Source organism: Poeciliopsis prolifica, unplaced genomic scaffold (assembly GCF_027474105.1).
Source record: "Poeciliopsis prolifica strain line A6 unplaced genomic scaffold, Auburn_PproV2 SCAFFOLD013, whole genome shotgun sequence".
In the NCBI taxonomy this organism is placed as follows: domain Eukaryota; kingdom Metazoa; phylum Chordata; class Actinopteri; order Cyprinodontiformes; family Poeciliidae; genus Poeciliopsis; species Poeciliopsis prolifica.
In genome coordinates, this window is record NW_026562388.1 from 1,651,915 (window position 1) to 1,669,967 (window position 18,053).

At 38.6% G+C, this 18,053-nt stretch overlaps 1 protein-coding gene across 1 annotated transcript in view; it reads right to left on the minus strand.

Annotated features, from left to right (window-relative positions):
• Positions 1-18,053, minus strand: part of slc25a21 (solute carrier family 25 member 21) — a 112,442-nt gene that overhangs the window by 31,900 nt on the left and 62,489 nt on the right. The window contains exon 3 of the mRNA XM_055038138.1: positions 12,206-12,254. Coding sequence (XP_054894113.1) covers positions 12,206-12,254 — 49 coding nt within the window. The remainder of the gene's footprint in view (positions 1-12,205; positions 12,255-18,053) is intronic.

Sequence of the window (18,053 nt, forward strand, 5' to 3'; positions counted from 1 at the left end):
CCTGGAAGACATCCTATCCCCACTCCCCTGGTTTCCTTGCTCATCACACTTCGACCTGAACCAACCCTAAAAAAAGTGAGGTTGGCAGGGCCTTGGTCTGGTTCCAGCCCCCTGACTCCAGTCTTGACCTTCGGGTCAACTCATTTCCTAATGGCCCTCTTCTACCCTCCTGTAAAAGCCGGGGACCATACAGGGGGCCCGAGGAGTGGGAGATAATAGGGTGAAGTCAAAGTACTTTTGGCAACAGAAGAACCGTCAAGCTCCCGGTTAGGGACCTTCTAATGTTACTTTTCACTGCAACAATGTGAATATTTAGTCAATCCGAGCCGAATTTCCTGTTCCTTGGCTTTGCAAAGACAAAAAGATTATGATTTTGGTTAAAATGAGTCAGCAATGTGATGTAACAAGATATGCCATTTCTGTAAAGAACAGCAAACCTCAGTATGGCTTTGGAGTTATAGACCATAAACTCTGAATAAGAAAAACCTTGGGACCTTTTCCCGACACACGGTTTGCAGCATCCTTTTCAACCAACACTGAAGATAGATACACAGTGTACTCCGAGGTGATGAGATGTGCAAGTCTATCAAAATGATCTCCCAGGACCTCTTCACCCACATTCTACCTTCCCTGTATTTTAGCTTTACGGGCCCAGAGGTGCCCAGGTGAGGGTGAAGGCGAGGGCAGGTTGGCTGTTCCATGAACAAGACAAGCACTCTGACCTTTAGTGCCCGTAAAAGTACAAAAGGTATGCATTCACAAGAAGTCAAAAAGGTAAATTAGGGCAAAGAGGCACGCCAGAGCCCCAGTCTATGTATTTTTTATGAACAGCAACAAAGTGTTTGAGGAACTTCAGTGGTCTGCTCCAAGACTCTGGCAGCTCTAAGAAACTGAAAAGATGAGGTGGAGCTCAATAATGATTCATAAATTTGAATTGGCTAATGGGGCAGCGAAGAGATTTATGCACACGAAAAAGCAGAGGCTGGATGTTCTCATCTTTAGAAGTTCATACCGCTTTTTACCAGATCATTCAGCATTATTAAATTAAGCGTGGGAGTGTAACAAGATATTGTAGCATGAGATACGATGTTTCTCATCAAATTGAAATCTGTCTCGCAAAGCACCATCAACTTGCTATCATTATGTGTCTTTTTTACGGCAAAATCAAGTTAATATCCCAATGTGAATCCGAGAGCTTTACATTTGGAACCCCATGTCATTGCTAAAGGCTCTTTTTTTGAGGAAAATAAGAAAGTAGTTCTTCACTTCAGTTGAACTTCTAGCACAAATAGTACCATGACAAAAGAACTTTTGCATGCTGTATGGGTACACAAGATTTTCAACAGATTTTTGACATAAAGATGTTTCTGCTTTGTTAATTTTGTTTTACCAATTCACAAACTAAAATGCTAAAATCTGAGTTGAATTAGTTAATCAGTTTATGTTTTACTAATCTCAGGTTTTAATTGTTGACATGAACATGTCCCATTTAAATACAGAAACGAACGCAGTCTTAAGCTGTGTAAATAATCCTGTTCAGTTCTGTCGTATTTAAATGTTTAATTAGTGCTGATCCATTGTAGTTCAGGCTTCAGAGTAAAAATAACACCTAATTTAAGCACATATTATAAATGTGGAATTACGTTACTTCATGTCTGTAATTATCTGAATTTTACTACCATATTTTCTTCAAATTCACCATAAACTGGACATTGCAAAAGAAGCAAAGCAAAAACCAATCGAGTCCTAGTGACAACCTGCTTGTGCCACCCTCTAAGCCATATTATATAAATCAAAATCCACCTCTTCTTGAATTGCTACCATTTTGTGTTAAAGTTGGTGAATAATGCCTAAATGTTCTTTTTATCATAGGAACATAGCAAACTACCGTAGTCCACACTGTAGCTATTCAGTTTGTCTGGAAGTTCAGAATAAGCAAATAACATTTCAACTTTTTAATATATTTTCAAAAACTGGGGTTTCTAAAGTTAATAAAAGATTAATAAAGGGTTAACTTGGTTAAGTGGGATTAAAAAAAGAAACACATTTGATCATATTTTTATTTTAAAATAAGCCTAAAGGGATGTGCCACAGATACTTTTGAAGGGCTACCAAAGCATCATGAGACCAGATCAAGTTGGATTTAATCTACATAGTGTTTTTTTTCCTCTCTGAATCTGGCATTGCTTCGGTTTTTTTGAGAACTCGCTGTGGCTTTGACTGTGGAAAGGGAAGGATAATTTACTCTAGTTGTTCAAAAGACAACGGCATCCTTATGTCTTTTTGGACTCTTTCTTACACCACTAAAATTGATTTCTCCCATTTCCTATATGACCATGTTGGGACTAGTTTGTTCCTCCAGATGTTTGCTTACATACTATGACCCCAGTGACTTGCGATAAGGCTGTGTTATTGGAGACAAGCAGGAAAGGACCTGCATAAAACAGTACAGGGAGACCTAGATGTTTTAGACATTAAAAGGTGTTGATTGACAGACAACTCTACAATATGTTAGAGCCGATTCCTGCAAATGTTCAAAGTAGGTGCCAGGTAAGTGGATGAGCGAGTGATTTTAGCCACATGTTCAAAGTGTTGGCATAAAAGGATGTCTGGAACAATAAATTCACAGATTTCACCTCTACTTAATTCCATCAAATAGTTTTTAGTCACAATGACCAAAAATGTTCATTTCATTTAAAATGAAAGAAACACTAAAAGTGACATTAAATGCTTTCCTTCCAAACTCACTAACTTTCTAATAGGGAAAAAGAATTTTCATAATAGATTAGCAATTAATAAGATGACTTTTGATGTAATCAGAACAAGTGGGCTAACAGCAATAAGATTAGGTCAATTGCAGTGGCTGCTGCTGTTGGTAAAGAATGACTCAGTAGCTGCCACTTTGATGTGAGGAAATGCTGCAGGACTCTGGGGGCTCACAGGACAGCAGGCTACTGCTGTGAAGTCAAAAAAAAGGTAACTGGCATGCATGTTTTCATTAAACAGGAATTAGAAGAGCTTTTAAATGCATATTTGTTTATGTGAAGGATAATGTCACTTTCCAAACTATAATTTTTGTTGTTTAATAACGTTTCAGATCCCATCTTTGTAGAATAGTTAGTTTCTTTTATAGCTTAGTTTTGTCTTTGTTATTTGGTGTATATTTTATTTTGCTATGGTTAGTTAAAACAAAAAAACAAAACTGTTAAACTAGGGTAATGTATTTCTTCTGTATCTCCTCTATATTGCATGGTTCCCCAAGGAACTATTGTAGGCCCACTGCCTTTAATGTTTAAATGTTGCCAGGAAAGAATACTAAAGTTTCTTCTTTTTTTTTTTTTACCAGTCCTAAAAAGTATGAACATCTAATAACTCCAGTCTTGTCATCTAGACCTTGGCTCTGTTTCTTCTTCTAACACCAGTGAGAGCAGTTTGCTTAACATGCAAGGTTTTCTTGGCTGTGCTTCAATCCAAAAATAAAAGCAATAATAAAATATGTGGAACAGCTAGCAAGTAAGTACTGCACAGACTGCCTACAATTATTTCTCCTTGGTTTTTCAGGGGAAAATAAAAAGTGTTTCAATTCTTTTAAGTCGCTCTGCCATTTTTGTTGTTCTTGTGAGGACTTACTGTGATATACTTTCATATTTCCATTGCAAGCCTTTAGCATGTCCCCCCTCCATATGTGACCATGGGGAATTTCTCCAGGCAAGTGTGTTTCGATTAGGTTGTGTTTAACCAAAGCGTTCTGCGTCCTGCATTTGGTTCTACATGATCACATGGGCCTGAGCTTGAATCTTTGAGCCGATTCAACATGGCTGGTGTCGATGTCTATTAAAAAATGAGTATGTGGCTTTCTCTGTAATTACCTCCATCACTCTTCCATCCGAGAGTTATTCTCACTACATGATTCTGATACCACTTATGGTGATGTGCAAAGAATTCTATCATTCTTCCATACTTGGCATTTACCACGTGGACCAGAAAGTTACATTTCAGTGTTGTCCTTCCTAACACCTTCTGTGTCCACTACATGGTTTGTAGCAGACATCGTTTCTCAACTTAAAATAGTTGTTTCTCCCAACTCAGAAGTTGTTCATCTTGGCTGTTTTTTTAACTTAAGCTTTTCATTTCACTTGTATGGTCATGTCTTAATAGGTTTGCAGTTGTGCTATGGCTGTTTTATGTTTAAAATAAATAAGGGCTCAATGAGATGCTCAAAACCTGACTTTCTGATTCTCTTTGTTCACTAATATTCTCTAACACGGCTCTGCAGTCTTCATAGCTAGATTTATGCTAAGATTACATTACATACATCTGGACTCTGCCTACAAAGTGAAAGACTTGCTTGTAGTCAATTTTATTTAGGGGTATTTGAATAAAGAAAATCTGAATCAAAATAAAAATAATATTTTCGTTTACAATTATGTGTTACAATGTATTGGTTCATCACATTAAACAAAGAAAAAACGTGTGGTTTTAACATGAAATAAGAGGTGTTACTACTTTAGTTAGGATCTGCACATTTTTTTTCCCTGACTGTTTTATATCTCTACCAAGTTATATGAATCTTATGCTTCTTTTTTGCTTGAATATCCTATAAAACAAAACAAAACAAATAAAAACCTTTAGTCTCTGTTCTCACTTTGGCAAAAGAATTACAGATCCAGATGGAGATGCAGTCCGTTGTAAGCTGCAACCACGCAAGGGTTTTTAAACAAGCTTAAAAGGCACACAATGGGCCTTGAACATGGCAAAATTGGCGCGTTTTAGTTGGAAGATGTGCTGCAGGCAGGGTACATTGGCATTGTTATTCTTTTCAGTTACTTGCACGATAAGGCTGGATTTCTTTCATGTGTGTAGACTGTTGTCACTCTGTCTTTTACTTTATGCACAGATATTTACAAAAGCACCCACAAAGGGAGAAGTGACCTAAATCCAGCTAATGATGCTATATTTAAAACGAGGCTTGTTTAATTAACAGAAGAACAGATGAGCCCTCTGAAATTGCAATTTCCAGGTTGTGCCACTGGAAATTGCTTGACAACCATGGTGTAATTCCAGCCTGGCAGTGAGAAGTCCAAACATTGGCTTAGCAGGCAGTGACATGTCTCTGCCTTCTGTGAAAGTTTCTAGATGTGATGGCACTATTGCATATTGTAAGTTTAGGCAGCAGGGGGCCAACACTGTGGTTCTTTTTGCACCAGTGTTTGGAGAAATCCAAAACTTGCACTCTGTAATTAGTATACTGGAATGTGAAGGCCCTCCATGATAATGATAACAGGTAATCGCTCTAACATGCACATCTGCTCTTTATGTAAATCTCTGTAACTGAGTTTTCTATCTCTATAGGAAACCATTTGCGGGTGTTAGTTGAATGCCCAACATCTGTGAGTAACTACAGCAACATCTGTCACCACATTAAAAGTTATGTGTTTGAGACTTAAAGTTTATTTTTTTGGCATTTGCCTTTATGAGATAACAATAAAACGTGAGGAAAAATGGATGATGTAGTTACATGGTGTCCTCGACAAGTCCCTTTAATGAGAACAAAATTTAGCATGTATGTTTTTTTGTTTTCAAATTCACCCAAAGTATATCGTGCTAAACTTATTTTAGTTTTCTCCAGTTTTCTGTTTGAGTTATACGGACTGAAATATCCGCTTGGTGCATAAAGAGAGAGGCCTCACTAAAAGGCCTTGAGGCTTCCTGCATTGCTTATTCATCATATTGCTGTGCCTCTTCTCAAAGTTCCTCCAAAAAAATGTAAATAAAATTTAAAAAATGGTACTCCAAAATTACATCAGAGTGTTTGTTCTTGAATTGCAGTAATATGCCATACGTTGGCTTCACTGCCAAGGGCTGTTTGGGAGAATACCCTACAGGCTACCAGCTTTAATAAGACACCTTGAAGTGAGAACAAGTTGTAATGATTCAGGTGATGTTAAAACTGTGGCAAGTCATGGAATGGCTTAGTCACAGGAAATACTGACAGAGGCTAGTAACAAGTGTGCATTTATATGTTGTCGTGCAAAAATATTCACACCCCTTGAGGTATTTTCACATTCTGAGCTACAAACTCCAGGGGATTTTATAGACACAAATTAGCGTAAAATCTCTTCTGAAAACCAATAGAAAAATTGTGGCATGCAGTTGGATTCTCCTCCTAAGTACAGTAAAAACCTTGATAAACAATTTGTTGCATTGACAGCTGCAACATTTTTTTTTCTTTTTCTTTTTTTTGTAAGTTTTTTTGTAAATCAGCTCAAGCTTAGGCAGTCTGGATGAAGAGCATCTGAACATCACTGTTAAGCTCTTACCAGCTTCCATTGGACTCAAGTCTGGAGTTTGACTAGACCACTGTAACACATGATTGATATTTAAACAAAAAAAAAAAACACTCTTTTGTACCTCAGGTTGTATTTTCAGGCTTGTCCTGCTGAGAGCAGAACCTCTGACCCTTTATACAAGGTATGAACCAGGTTTTCTTCCAGTAGTTGCCCATATTTAGCTTTCTATTAACTAAAACCCTGTGGCTGCTAAAGTAAACCATCCATACAGCATGATGTTGTCGGTACGTACTGTGTCAATTTTCCGCTACCCATAGCCATTTTACATGTAGGTCAAAAGGTTCAGTCTCTTGCACAGCTTGTGCTAAACTGAAAATTGGTCTTTTTGGAGTTTCTTTCAATCATGGCTTTCTTCTTACCATTGTTTAATCAAAGTTAGATTTCTGGAGTGCACAACCAGAGCTCAGGATCTTGGCAGCTCCTCCAAAGTCACCATGAATTTTTTGCGTGTTTCTCAAGTTAATGCTGTCATCATCGGTTCTGTCACTGTCAGTCAACTTCCATGTCTTGGTAGCTTTGCAGTTGTTCTCCACACTCTCTCTTCTCTTTTTCTTTTCTGTTCTGATAGATTCCCTCTCTGAGATCTCCAAAGATTGTATTTCAGTCCTGACCTAACTCAGCTTTAAGACCAAGTCACCTTAAAAGCCCCATATTGGTTGATGCATGTCTAAATACCACAGAAGGATGTTTAACCAATTTTTATATTCACTGAATTTCCACATTAAGAGAAGAGGCCAAGGAGGTTTTATGTTTAATTTTGCATAAGTCACTAAGTTGCTTTGTCAGGAAGGCCAGCTACATTTTTTCAGAAACCTACTTGGACAGATGATTTAGATGACCTACTTTTCAGCAAATAAAAGGCTAGGAAAAGTGGAAAGAATACTACTAGAAAGTAAATGGATCATATTTAATCCTATTGAATATGCTAGGCTGGTTCTCGTAAGTGGACTGAGTTCATCGGTTTATCCTGGATGCACGTGGCATGTGTTTGTGTTAACGCTGCGAGTAAAGTCTTGCCCTGGAGTCTCACATTGCCGAGGGGGTGGAAGGAGGGGATTAGGAGCCAGTTTGACTACCGCTGACCTGCCTGCTCCTTTACAAGGAAAGATCAGCTATCAGGGCTGTTGCTGCTTTGTGCCCTGCTGTTTGAGGGTGGTGTAAGGGATTCCTTTTTAAGTGCATAGGGGTTCACCAAGCAGTTGGGGGTAAAAAGGGCAAAGGAAGGCGGAGGTGAAGACTTTCAGATATCGTTGGGGTTGTACAGATAGAGACTGGTTGTCATCAGTAGAAGCCCTCATCAAAAATCACTTTCAAGCCTCTCAAGAGACTCACATCCTCCTGTGTAGCGTTGTCCCAAATCGCTACAACAAGCAAAGACCAGGTTTTTCTAATCAGACTTGAAACAGGCTACTGGCAGGCTTAGTGGTTAGCAATGACAGCCATGTCATACAACACAATTTACAGAATTGCACAATTCAGTACAGACTCCTTTAAATGTACACACTTTTTTTTTATTTCAAACCGGGGTTTTCAAACAAAACATTATATGATTGTTCCAAAAAAACGCAACCTACAAATTCACAAGGAAACCACAGCAAACAAAACAATGGGCTCTCCATGTTATTTATGAGGTAGTTATGTAATATGGTTCCTGTTCACAAAAAAAGCAGAGAAGCTGATTCAACAATAGGTTAACAGACATAGTTGTTGAAAATCTCAAACCACAGAAAGGCATAGTTCATATGGGGGAGGAGTTGAAGCCGTAGGAAATCAGGAAAAGAGGAATTAAAAAAAAAAAGAGGGGAGACAGTGAGAACGAAAGGGAGAGGGAAGGAAGGAGTGGCTTGTTCAAGACTTACTACAACAGATACACTTTTGGGATCTTTCCAAACACAAATTAGATTACGCTGCAAAACATTCACACAGACTCCAAAACATGAGAAAGGCGTGGCCCTTCTGCTGCAGAAGGAAGCAAAAGGAGATTGGTGAGTAGCTGCTTCTAGATTGGTACATACGGTTTGCGCATGCAAGTTATGTTGAGGGCGGAGCCCCATGTAACAGGATCTCGACATAAAGGGAAATCCAGGCTCGAAGCAACTCTCTAATGAGAAGTGGACCCTGATCAGAGTCAGATGGGATGCCTCGAGCACACAGCCCCCTGCAGAAAAAGCCGCCCGACACCCTTTGTTACCTCCAAGTGAGCTGAGACCAGCCCATGAACCATGTAACTAGGTGGTTTCCAGGTTAATGAAAAGCTGTAACTCTGGTCTCACCGTCTCCGATGAAGGCCTTTCCAGCATCGCGCAACCCCCCCCATCTTCACCCCCACCTTCACATATCAGGGTGAGGGGTAATTAACTGTTTACATCGTGTGAACTATGCTATGCTTGCATGTCGGCATGATGATCGTCTCGTTTTACTGACAGATTTCGCTTTCATACTTGGACTTTATACATGACAGTATTACAAAACATTGTGGTAAATTTAATCTGGAAAATCTATGCAGTGCAACTACACTCGTGGTAGTCATGCTTTCTTGCTCTTTGTGATGCCATTTGTTCACTCATGTTTTCTAACGAACCACTGAGGCCTTCAGAACAGCTGGATTTATGCTGAGGTTAAATTATACAGTAGATTTTAGTCCATGGTTTCAGAGTAAAGGGAATTCTATACAAATACATATGACACTTCTGATCTTTCTTTAGAAAAACTCAAAAACTATTTGCCATTTTCCTTTCCTGCGTTGGACTTCCAAATAAAATCCCACTTAAAATGTTTGGCCTATTAATATGACTGTAACAAAGAAAAATAAAAAAAAGTTTAAGAGAAAACTAAAATGCTTTGTTGATATTTTTAGCAGATAGCAAACGTTACAAAATCTTTTTTTTTTTTTTTAGCAAATTTTTGGGTATAAATGCAACGTTAATGTGGGCTGTGCTTATGTCAGCAGAGTTGAACCAGAGTCATTAGTCGGCTTTGTCTGGCCAACAGGCCCAAAACAAACACGGCGGCTATGTTGTCTACGTCACTTTCAAATGAATCTGATTATTCAAGCTTTGCATGATGAGCAACTGAACAGTTGATACCTGAGGAGCGACTGGTGACACAAAAGACAAAGTCACAAAGTTTTCTTAAACTGCTGATTACTCTATGAACTTGGGGGGGATGTTTTTCAGTCTGCTACATTTTGGAGAAAATAAATGTTTGAAGAAATACTGCAAAGATGCTGCTAACAACTAAATTAATTGTGTTTAAACCAGACAGATAATAATCAATATACACAGTTATCAAATGTGTCTCTGGCATGGAAATGTTACTATCTTCATTATTAGAACTTGAGAAAAAACAGATTCAACATCTAATGTTGTCTATTTTCAATTACGCATCAAAATATTTGAATCCTAAATATATAGTATTTTTTATATGGAAGTGCAGAAATGATACAAGATTGGTTGTAGTTAGTCTTGTATCGTTATTTGTCACCTTATTATTAAAATTCATAACCTAAAGTGCAGATCAATATTGACTTTTTATTTTGTAAAATTAAAAACCATATTAACCTTTGTTGCAAAATAATTAAATCAAACAAAGCTAATTAAAATGATTAGTTGTTTAGCTTATTTGAAAATGTAATCAACTGATTATTAAACGCTAGTGGCAATCATGCAGTTAAAAAAAGCACCAACAGGTTTTTCGGTATGAGAGTTGTTAGATAAAATATGGGTTTATCCACAGAGTCACTCAGTAGTTCTAAGAAATCTGTTCCTCTGTTTTAGTCAGAAATACATGTCTGAATCTCTCTCAACAAGAAAGGAGGTTGAAAATCCAACTGATTGAACATGGAGTCGCTCAGATTCAAGAAACATGGACGTGTTAGGAAAAGTGAATAACGGAGATTAACTGGTCGGAGTCAGAGTGCAGATTAGTAAAAAGGCAACACGAAATATGAAAAAACGTTTTGTTTTTGTGTCAGATCTCATGCGATTTGCAGTCGAATTAGCGCTAACGTTTCTTACATAACTGCAAAATATTTTTCTGTCAGTGTGTTTCTCATCATGAAATGAACGTGATTTCAAAATAGCTCCAAATTTGGTAGGGGTTTTCCAAAGTGGCCAATTTGTCTTTGCAGTTTTGAATATAAAACAGCAGGACTGAGCTATTCATTGTTAACTTCTGCTAATTCGCACTCTCCTCTTCCTTTCAAATGTAGGAGAGATAGATAAACCCATGCAGGAAGGCAAACAGGTACACATTTAGTCAAGATTACCTTCCTGAAAATCAAAAGGCAAAGGGGGGAAAAAAGCCTTTGATTTTTTTTTTTTTTGGTTGTGGAAAAAAAAAAAAAAGTAAATTCACTCCAGTCGCTGTTCAATTTGGACTGTTGGACATTAAAGCAGTTCCTAATAAGAGCCATGCCTGAGAGAGAAACACACACACACACACACACACACACACACACACGCATACACACGCACACACACACGAGCCAGGGAGAGAAACCCAGCCGAGGTGTGTCTGACTCTCGGCTCCAAGGTTCCTACTAATAGATTTCAGCTCCCCAAGTGTCCCAATTAGCTGGTGTGTATGCTTGCTTTATGAATTCATCTGTAGATATTAGAGTGCGAACATGAACATGTTTTCACACAACTTCCTTCTGCTCGCATTCCTTAATGTAGAAAACGTCTGGCCGATTAGGCAGAAATATTTCTTTCTGTGTTATTTGGAACCGTAGGCAGATTACTGTGTCTTCTGTATGCATATATGGAAGCAATTACATTTAAAAACTCAAAAAAAGTAAGTCAAGACCAAAAGGAATCAATTTACCCCGGCCCACTGCAAACAACAAAAGTCTTATCAGCATAAACACATGGTGACACAAACGGAAAACAAACAGATAAACATGTCCACTTTAAAGCGACTTTTATCACTTCTGAGGGAAGAGCGTTACAAAGAAAATAGAGAGCGCACTTTTAACCCTGACCTCATGTGAGGACGGACAGCCAGAGCTCAAGACTTACCTGTAATAAAGCCCGCAGTTTCCACTCGTGACCATAAATCACGGCGTGTGCCTTCAAAGTATCAAATATCGACCAATACAGCACCGCTCACCCTTGGCTTTCATCCCCACTTCTTGCTCCCCACGTTCTAGCGGTGGCACGGCCTTCAAAGTGAAAGCGTCTCAGTTTTTTAAAAGGCACGCCGGGCAATTTATTTACCAAGAAAGTGCTGCCGTAAATGACAGAAAAAGTGGTACAATTTACAGAGGAGGAGTGAGTGGGAGGAAGGGGGGGGTGAAGGCAGAGGTCTTGGCTGGTCCTGTGAAAGACTATAAAGCTTTAGTAGTAGCCCACGATCTGTTTATGACTGACTGAGACACTGTGGTGTTAGGCTCCAGAAAACTCTACAGCTCAACGCCGCTGCTGTTCTTAGGATGGTAACGGAAAAGCAGCCGATGAAAACATAGGCTGCTTTCATAGGGAACTGATTGATTTGGCAAGAACTGCAGAAAAGAAGAAACTATATATTGTGCTTTTTGGTTATATAATAAGACAAATATAAGACATAAATTTAGAGCGGCATATTTGCACATTTTGTGAGGTTTGAACAGTGAAACGGTGCATTTAATTTGCAACTAAATGTGTGAGAAAGTTACAACATTGGCACCTACTTTTGTGGGGAATGAGCCCAGATCCAAGGGGGCCTACTAATCTTAAGATTTAACACCCCGTATACTGTTGGCCGCAAAAAAAAAAAATCCCATCACCAAAATTTATGAAGCAGATTCCAGCTAAATTAGTTTTGTTCATCTCGAGAAAACAAACAGGTAGATTACAATTTTTAGAATTTATGCTCACCTCGTCTTCACAACGTCAAGTGGATGCATCAAGCAGATCTCTACCAGACCTGAAAAAGAAAAACAGACAGGACAAGCTTTCAGATTTAAAACTGTAGTTATTGAATTGAAGTGCTTCCGGGAGTTAAAGCTTTGACATAATTTAATCGCAGCAGATGTTATGGTCATTAGTCTTGTAATCTGTAATCTGAAAGATGGAAGTTCCAGTTCTGAGATGTTAAGTAATTATTTTTACAAACTCACCAGTGGCCCAATTATTGGTATCATGCTATTAAATTTTGCGCTGCCTCCTTTTGCCAAAAGAACTGAATATAAAGGTGGAGGATATTATGTAAAATCAACTTTTTTTAAAACCTTAACCTTACCCAAGGCACTAATCGGAGCTCCCACTCCACAGGACACCTTTCCCCACACAGATCCACCAGACTAGTGGCAGCAGCAATTAACATGCATCTGGTGTGCTCCTAAGAGCAGTTGTAAAGATACAGCTAAAATGCAAAATCTAATTTCTTTTAAGTTATTTATGTTAAATATTGCATTTTCATAATAACTAGAGGCACCATTTTTACTTGATTGTGCTGTAAAATGGCACTATGTGCCTGGAAAATACATCCATTAAAGGTCGAGTCAATGTGAAAATATTAGCTTTCATTGTCGCAGTTGCATGACAGAAGTACGTACCTCTGTACAACTCTTCCAGACTGACCTACAAAGGTTCGCAAATATATGACAAAACACCATAATGTATACTGCTGTAGGAGGGGTCTTACAGGAAGAGTGTGTGAAAAAATGAACAACGCTCAACCACTTGATGTATTGACTGTTCGGCTTTGACCTGGCTATATTGGCCCTTCAGTCTTCTCCATTTCGCAGAAATGAGAGGGGGATGTTTGAGTCGTTTGACACATTTTTGTTGAAAGGCCAAGGTATTTCAAAGAGTTTGTGATAACATGCCCTCTAACACGGTGAGAAGTAGTTCATGTAACCACCAAGGTTTGTGGAGTACCATCCCTGAATGCACAAACTTTGATGCAGATGGGCTACAGCAGCAGAAAACCACATCAGGCACCTCTCCTGGTAGCTATAATGAGGAGTCTTGGGCCACAGTTCACACATGAATCTTATTCAACATTGAGATGGTGCAGGCAAAATTTGCCTCAAACACGGATTCACCCTGCCAAGTATCAACCAGCATTTCATCACTATTGCTGACCATTTTCCATCCTTTCTGATGATATCGCTCTCATCTTTCAATGGCTACTTTCAGGAAGATAATGAATCATGTCACAACGCTGTTATAGACTCAAATTGGTTTCTTGAACGTGGCAGTGGGTTCACTGTGCACCATTGGCCTTTACTTCCAGTCATCAGATCTCAATCCAATACAGTAGATTGTGGTGGAACAAGAGGTTCAAATTTTGGATGTCCAGCTGGCAAATCTACAGCAACTGGAGATGCTATAATAAAGAACAAAATCTCAAAAGAATTTTTTTTAGAGTTAGTTTCTCAGTACTTTATATGCAGGGGATAATACGCTCAAGTGAACCATGGCATGAACAAAAAAACCAGACTGGGACTCACTTTTTGAGTTGGTCTCAGTCCACTTCCAAACGAACTTTGATGCTGTTCAATTCCAATGTGAATTGAACAAAACCTTCCTTGATCTGAACCAACTACAGAAAACATCAACCTCTCAAGCCACCATCGCTGAACATCATGGTAAAAATTAGTCCTTCAGTGTTGCTAAAGCTACTACTGCACGGTTACTGTGCCTCCTCAATATTTGGGCAGATGCGCACATAACCAATAACTGGTAGAAAAGACACACAAATTTTGTGTCCAACCTGTTTATCAAAAGAAAAATGGAGGGAAATCTGCAAACTGTTACCATGTCAAACATTAGAACCAACTCTAAAATAATGTAATTGACCTGAATTGGAGCTTTGCTCATGTGAATCATTTTTCCAATTTGAAAGTACAAATCAAGCAAAAAGGATTTTGCCATATTCGCATTCATGTAGTAAATTTAGTGTTTTCTTTTGCTCAGGTGCTGTCTGTGCCACAACTCGGTTGTAAACAAGTGGCCGAAAATTTCTTCAAGGGACTAAAATTTGCTACAATTTAATGACACTAATCATACCATGCATGAAAACTGGATATGTCAGCCAATCTGCCAGAAGTTGGAGAATTGATGCAGCTGGGAGATCATTTGGAGACTGAGGTTTCACACAAATCCTAACTATGTGCATCTGTGTTGAAAAAGCCACTGCTCTGGCACGGAGGCCCTCTGACTCAATCAAGCTACTTTTAACTCCTGATTCTCTCTGCATCGCTTCTCCGCTGCTCTGAGGGCTTTCCTTGTAGATTCCACAGGGGAATGTGTGTGTACACAGCTGCTGCGCAATTCGGGCTCTTTCTAATTTGCCCAATTAAACACATTGTCTATAAAAGAGTGTGTCTTCTGGGGGTTTTCTAGGGAAGTAATTATCAAGCAAAATACCACAGAAAAAAATGACTGTCTAAAGTTGCTACTTAAAGTATGAATGGGAAAACAGAGAACTAATGAACCGGGGCAGCATGGGGCAAAGAGTCGAACAAAATTCAATCACTCGTCCGGACTGTGGTTGCTAATGACAGCATGCTGAAAAGGTAAATGCAAGACCGTACTGGAACAATCACTTTCTTTTCTCACTATAAATAGCCCGGCGGAGGTGAAAAGGTGCATCAAACCTTTCAGTAGGTAATCCGATTAGATGACGAAACTAAATCTGTTGCCCTGCTCCATCGGTTTGTGCAAACACAAAGACACAGGGAGGTGACCGAACATGCTCAGGTTCATCTAATGATGGGGAAGCAGAGTTTGAATAAAAAAAAGAAAAGCAGCTTCCGCATTAGCGATAAAACGAATGAAATGCTTTCTTTAAAAATTTCTCCCTTAACAGCTTTAGTGAATCTTTAGTGAATCACATAGAAACGATAAGAACCATTCCTGACTGAGCGACAGAGTCAGTTACAAGTAACAAAAGATAGGTTCGATGTCATCAATCACACATGTTGCAACACAAACATTTAACTTTTACTCATTAATTTTTTTCTTATGAACCAGTGACCTAAAGTGGAGTGTGCTCTTCGGTGGTTGTGGCAGGATCAAGTGGTGACAAGCAGAAAACCTTTTTGCGTCTACGTAAGCGACTTTGCGACACACTTGCCGGCCAAACACTTTAAGAGCAGCTGATGGCAGATGAGATGACAGCTTGTTGAGGTTTGGAGAAATATTTGAAACGGCAGAAGGTTCAGCCTTTCTCTAACCTCTTTTGGAGCAGCTGGCACAACATTTTCAGGCCATTAACTGTAACTGTGAGATGTTTCCTCCTCTGCCCCCTTCAAAATGAAAGTAAAAAAACAATGCCACACTGTCCTGTCAAGTCATTAAAACAAACATGAAAAAAACCCCAGCTAGCCAGAAAGAGAAGTTTATTCACCGTGGGTATTTTCCTACAGCAAGTTATAGATGATGATATAGGAAGAGGAACCTTTTTATAGCCCAGCTTTTTCATGATTTATTATCAACATTGATAAACCTGCAAACCGCAATTAAAACAGACTGAGGATATGTCAGTACTTTAAACTCAGTGAACCTTTTCATATTTCATCTAACTACAGCCGCAAAATTGAAAAGCATTTTTGAATTGAATCCTATGAGGTAATAAACAAAAAGTAGCTTTTTATCGAATTCAAATCTTCAAAGAATAGCATGCATTTTACTCAAATTTCTTGGATATGTCCAAATTTAATCCAGTGCATTCAATACCAAGTCAGTTGTGTGTAATTTCATCTTCTTATAAATGTGAATGCCTCAAAGGTTTGTTAGAGAACAATGGAGAACAAACAGCAGACACGTCAGCTAGAAAGTTTTTAAGAAATGAAAGCAACATTTGGGAATTTAAAGCAATGTCCCAAGATTTTAACATCCCACTGAGCAGAAATTTGAAACACTAAATTTTGTGACTGTGACGTGATAAAATGTGAAAGACTCTGCCAAGTACGCAATTTCCACAGTGCTGCTGAGAGGCAGCTTATACCCTCCACAGTGACCTAGAGGATCACCGCCCTTCTATTCCAGCTGTCGGCACATGCTACTGTTTAATCACAGAGCTCAGTGGTAGTGAACCCACACACTTCACTCGCCTCTATGCCCTCTCTCGAATCCAGTAACTGAGAAGGCTGATGGGCCTGGCTTAAAAGACGATGCCACCAAGTCGCTCTCATTCGTTGTCTTGCAAGCACCCTAATATTTTCAGCAACGTGCCAATCTGGTTGACATTTATGGCTTTGTTTTGCATCAGCGGGCGACATATGGGGATGTTTTGTCATTTATTTTGAGAGTCTTTTGTCTCTGGACTACAAGGAAGTGCTTGTCTTCCATCGCCTCGCAGAGTCACATTCTCGAAGATGTAAACAATACCAAAGAAATGTCTGGAGAAAAGAGATTATGCATAACTTTATTTAGACAGTGCCTATACGTTTTCCAACTTTTTGCAATGTTAAAACCACAAACCTTACTGTATTCAGATTTTATGTGGAAAACCAAGGCAAAAAAAGCTCACAATCAGGACATGCAAGATACATTACACATGGTTTAAAATCTATTATAAATACAAATCTGAAAAGTGTGACCTGTGTTATCCAAATATAAAACCATATAATTGTGATAATTGAGTATTTTCAGAAACATAGTGGATTAAACCCATAAGTATAATCACTAGTGTTATTCTCATTTGTACTTCTGGCACTTAATTTATGGTACTTTAATCTGTTTTCATGTGCAGGGATTTACTGCAGGGACTCATCTATCAGACTGAATAATAAAAACAATTTGTGAACTTCTGATTCTTGGAACATTAAAGTCAACAACTTCTCTATTGAAAACAGTATTTAGTGTAATATTGAAAACACATTAGCTGACAATTAAATACATTTTTCACTGCAGGTACGGGCAGGAGGGATTTTGGTAAATGGATTCAAACTTTTCATAATGAGAGGACACATTTTTATGCATCTTATTTGCAGAGCAGCTCAATCCCAAGATCAGATCTAACTGATTGTGAACAGCAATTTTCAAGTTTTGACTCAAATTGCAAAATTGCATCAAGACTGGGCCATTATAACACATGGTAATGCTTTGATTGAAATGATTCAAATCTGGCTGTATGTTTAGGGTTGTGCATCCAGATTAAATCTTTAGCAACCATAGGTTATCTTCCAGCATTATTATCCACCCACACCATGGTGACCATTGTGCTTCAAAGTGGACATTGTGTTAGACATATCATGTTTAAAGAGTAGTATATTTTTTTCCAACCTGACATAACTCCACTTTAAACCGATGCAAAATTTAATCCCGGATGCATCCAGTGTGTAATGATGCCTTTTGAGAGTATTGGTTGCAAAAGATTTTAATGAGCGTGGAAACTGTTGATGAAACCGTTCTGATTTTTTTATTTGCAAAACATATTGCAAACCATTTATCCTCCTTTTCCAACACACTGAGGTCTGTGGTTGAAACGGGACAAAATTTATGTGCTTTGGTCTGAAATGTGCAGCAAAGCCAATAAAGCTGCAAGGAGATAAATATGTTAGTTTGATTTAATTATTTATTGTTACAACATGAATTTATGCCCAAGCCTACTGCAAAAACTAGGGTTTGGCTTTGCATAAGAATATATTTTTTATAAAAGAATGAATGCTTTGCTGGTATTTTGCACACAGTGCACAGGTGTTAAGAGACTTGAGCCAACAAGTAGCACGAGCATCACCGCTGCCCTACCGGCAAGACATTCCACGTTTCC